The 4,657-nt window shown below is 34.7% G+C and overlaps 1 protein-coding gene across 1 annotated transcript in view; it reads right to left on the reverse strand.

The window, feature by feature from the left end:
- Nucleotides 1–4,657, reverse strand: part of LOC111088970 — a gene marked incomplete at its 5' end in the record, with an annotated part of 7,274 nt that overhangs the window by 1,490 nt on the left and 1,127 nt on the right. The window contains one exon of the mRNA XM_022400432.1: nt 2,993–3,102. Coding sequence (XP_022256140.1) covers nt 2,993–3,102 — 110 coding nt within the window. The remainder of the gene's footprint in view (nt 1–2,992; nt 3,103–4,657) is intronic.

Below are 4,657 nucleotides of genomic sequence, written 5' to 3' on the forward strand. Positions count from 1 at the left end.
TAGATACAGTTCTCCAGAAAGGAAAATATATATATATATATAGATAGATAGATACAGTTCTCCAGAAAGGAAAATATATATATATATATAGATAGATAGATACAGTTCTCTAGAATGAATATATAGATATTGATAGAGTTCTCTAGAAACCACAAAATATGTTTTTATTTGTTTGTTTGTATTTACGATTAGTAGATGATGTGGCTAATATACAGTCAAGGAACCATAGCTGGAGTACTTGGAGGCCCATGTCTTACAGGGAACATAGATTTGTTTTTTGTTAAGCACAAAGTTACACAATGGACTGTTTGTCCTGTACCCGCCACGGGTATCGAAACCCGGGTTTTTAGCGTTATAACCTTTCAGACTTATCGCTGATTAGAGTTGACAGTGAGTTTTGTTGACTAACCGCTTTCCCTATAGTCTGTCTGTTAAAATATGCGATACAAACCTCACCACAGAAAAACATGCAACTGTGTTGTTTGTTCACATTCGTGCACGTGTGTCTATTCTACGCCTTCGCCAAAAATGTTTTATATATATATATATATAGATTTGTATTTGAACTGAGTTTAGCAGCAATCAGACAATAGACGTTTAAAATATTTTAATTGTAGTTTCACATTTTTGACATTGTGATTAATGTTAATCTTTCAATTAGACGTAGTTTATTTTTTTTATCATTTTATACTTTTCTTTTATCCATTTTGATAATTTTTAATTAAGCCTACTACTCGAGAATGCGCCGGCCTAGTGCGATACATTTCTTCTCTTTGTTCGTTTATTTGGTTTATTAACATTTATTTCATTGTTTTTATCGGTTTCAACATACGGATCAGTTTTGTTGTGAATTTGATTGTTCATAAAGGTCGTAATTTAAAAAGTATTTGGTGGGTTTGGGGGCCCAGGTACTCAAACTTTGTTAATCAAGGATCATTGTCTTCTTGATTAATCCGGCATGCAAGGACCGTTGTATTCATGATTAATCCGGCATGTAAAAATCATTGTCTTCATAATTAATCCGTCATGCAAGAACCGTTGTATTCATGATTAATCCGGCATGCAAGGACCATTGTCTTCATAATTAATCCGGCATGCAAGAACCGTTGTATTCATGATTAATCCGGCATGCAAGGACCATTCTCTTTATAATTAATCCGGCATGCAAGGACCGTTGTATTCATGATTAATCCGGCATGCAAGGACCATTCTCTTCACTATATTAATCCGGCATGCAAGCACCATTGTCTTCTTGATTCTTGCTGCTGTTTGTTTAAGCAAGTTTTTTGCTTATTAGTATTCTAATAAATCGAGTATTATGATGAATACGTATTAACTTACCTATAATCTAGTGGTATTCTCTGTTTGTTTTGGAATAATGAGCTATCTACTGTGTCCACCGCGGACAATCAAACCATGGATTTTTGCGTTGTAAGTCCGTAAACCTACTGCTATTCCACCAGGGAACAGCGGTTTTCTCATGTAGAATAGTGTTTGTCGTAATTAGTTTTCTATGTAATAGTAACTTGTTATGCGGTGTTTCAGGTTTTTACGTTTGAATAATTCAGGGGCATACAGACTTTTTTTTCCAAGAAAAAGCATTGTACAGGGATAGTAAATAGTAACATTGACACCAAGCTTCCAGTATTGTACAGGGATAGTAAATGGTAACATTTACACCAAGTTTCCAGCATTGTACAGGGATAGTAAATGCTAACATTTACACCAAGTTTCCAGCATTGTACAGGGATAGTAAATAGTAACATTGACACCAAGATTCCAGTATTGTACAGGGATAGTAAATGGTAACATTGACACCAAGTTTCCAGCATTGTACAGGGATAGTAAATGGTAACATTGACACCAAGTTTCCAGCATTGTACAGGGATAATAAATGGTAACATTGACACCAAGTTTCCAGCATTGTACAGGGATAGTAAATAGTAACATTGACACCAAGTTTCCAGCATTTTACAGGGACAGTAAATGGTAACATTGACACCAAGTTTCCAGCATTGTACAGGGACAGTAAATGGTAACACTGACACCAAGTTTCCAGCATTGTACAGGGATAGTAAATGGTAACATTTACACCAAGTTTCCAGCATTGTACAGGGATAGTAAATAGTAACATTGACACCAAGTTTCCAGCATTGTACAGGGATAGTAAATGGTAACATTTACACCAAGTTTCCAGCATTGTACAGGATAGTAAATGGTAACATTTACACCAAGTTTCCTAAATAATTTAACTGCCTTTCAACAAATTGTGACATTTGCCTATTTCGATAGAATCAGGTTCCTGACTGTTTTAATTGTCTTTCAACCGTTTTCAGTTGTTTGTATGTTCTTATGATCGGCACTACAAACATCCAAACATCTTTATCGACATAACTTGTAATTTTAGTGCACCCTAATGGTAATTTTGTAAACTAAACAGATATCTTTGACTCCTTTAATTATTGGGAGGTCATGACCTCCTGGTCAACGTACTGGACAATGATTCGAAAGTTTGCGGTTCACGTCCCTCGAAACTTCCTTTTTCACTTTGGGACAGTGGATGCGTTATAAGAGTGACGATCAAATCCCATTTTTCGATTAGAGTAGCCCAAGAGTTGACGGTGAATGTTGGTAACTAGCTGTTTTCCCTATATTATATCAGTTAAAAATTAATGACGGCTAGCGCAGGTGGTTCTTGTGTAACTTTTCGAGAATATCCGAAGCAAACTTCGGTCACTTAAGTACTTAAATCATCAACACGATAGTAATATGTTTCTTTAACATATGTTTTGCGGTTTTCATAAATTATAGTATATACAACTAACAGATATCGTAGAATACTTATTACACGCTGACTTAAGAGTCTATTAAATGTAATACAGGATTAGGTATGAAGATTTGGCGTGTGCGTGGTCTTAAGTATAATTTTGAATCACTCAAGATACAGGACTATTTATCTGTGTAACACATGTTGCATTAAACATAAACTTACGTCATGCTTGATATAAATGTCAATCAGATCCATCACAGATGACACCTCTCTTACTTGAGCCTGTAACTGTTCCAGCTGAAACTCTGCCACAGCCTGGTTCAACCTGAAAGCTGGAAACAGGGAATGTTGTGAAGTCAGTGCAACAAACAATTTAATTGCAATTGAAAAATAAATCAATAAAATCGAAAAAGATTTATTTAACCTTTAAACATCTCACTTTTAATGGAGTCTGGGAAGGCTAAACACCTGTTTTTATTGTTTGTCTTACCAACTACCCCCCCCCCTCCTTTAGTGGGACAGCTGTAAGTTTACGAATTTACAACGCTAAAATCCGAGGTTCGACTTTCCGCGGTTTACACAGCAGAAAGTAAGCCAATGTGACTTTGTTCCAAAACAAACAAGCCAATTAAGCTTATAGAGTATTTCGAACCTGTTTTAGCGCCACCTAGAATAGTGTTGTTTTTTTTTCGATCGACTATCTTTCCCATTCGATGTGCCTCCAGAAAAGAAAAGAAAAAGTGAAATTTTTAATTTCGATTTAATACCGTTGTACCTATGTTATCAATCTAGACGTTTCTAGAAATGTGTATTATTGTTTAGCCGAAAGAAAGTTTGACATAAAGAGATGGATATGGCGTTAAAGTTTTAGGAAATAATTTGTGTCTTATTGATATAAAAAGAATTTGGCAAGGGTTAATGAGTCTGTTAGAGAAACTGTGTTAGTAAGTTTATTAATCAGTTATTAAGTAATCATGATCTAATCAGTTAGTTTCTGTAAGCCGGTTGGTCAGTTCGTTGTTTCAGTGCTGCGATTATTGAGTTTGTATTTCGACGAAAAAAATATAAATAAGTGGGCTATTTGTGACGTTAAACCTATCGGTGAATTTTGGTTACGCTAAACATAGAACTTGAAGAAATAAAAAGTTTTTTGTTATTGTTGAGTGGACTAGATTTTTCTCTATTCTTTTCAACGAATAATTAGAAAAAAAACAGCTAACAATAAAAACCATTACAACAATACCTTACGTGAGATCAACGGACGATTTGAGGCCTTTCTGGCAATAAAACTTGGTAATCATTTTCAATCAATGTGTAGAATTTCATAGCCTTAGTTCTTTTCTCACATTTCCAGTGTGGTATTGTTTAAGACTAAGGACTTCGTTCTAAAAAACGCCTGCTAAAAGACGATTAATAACGAATTTTCCAATTAAAGATCTGATTAAAATATAGTTACATCTGTAACGGCTGCAATTAGATCTCAAATCGGTCAAGAGATAGCGCTATGAGCCAAAAGTTTGTACTTGAAAAATAATTCGGAGCCATTTTTTGAGCCCCTATGTCGCGGCTAATAAATGCTTCATTAATTATATGATCTTAGCGTCATAAATATCACTAGATAATACAATATCTATGTATTTACTTGACAAATAATATAACAGTTATATCACAAAATAATGCTCCTCGTAATTAACAAGTACATTGTTGTATATTTGCTGATTAACAACAATACTATGATTATGTCACAATACGAGTAATATGTATGTTTAAAGCAGTGTTTCTGAACTTATTTTGCTCGTGGCTCCCTCTTGAGTTTGATTTATCTCTATGGCCCCACCCTTCGCATACGTTGTAACTTAGAAAAAAAAGTTACTTTATTTCCACACT

This window comes from Limulus polyphemus, unplaced genomic scaffold (genome assembly GCF_000517525.1).
Source record: "Limulus polyphemus unplaced genomic scaffold, Limulus_polyphemus-2.1.2 Scaffold4888, whole genome shotgun sequence".
In the NCBI taxonomy this organism is placed as follows: domain Eukaryota; kingdom Metazoa; phylum Arthropoda; class Merostomata; order Xiphosura; family Limulidae; genus Limulus; species Limulus polyphemus.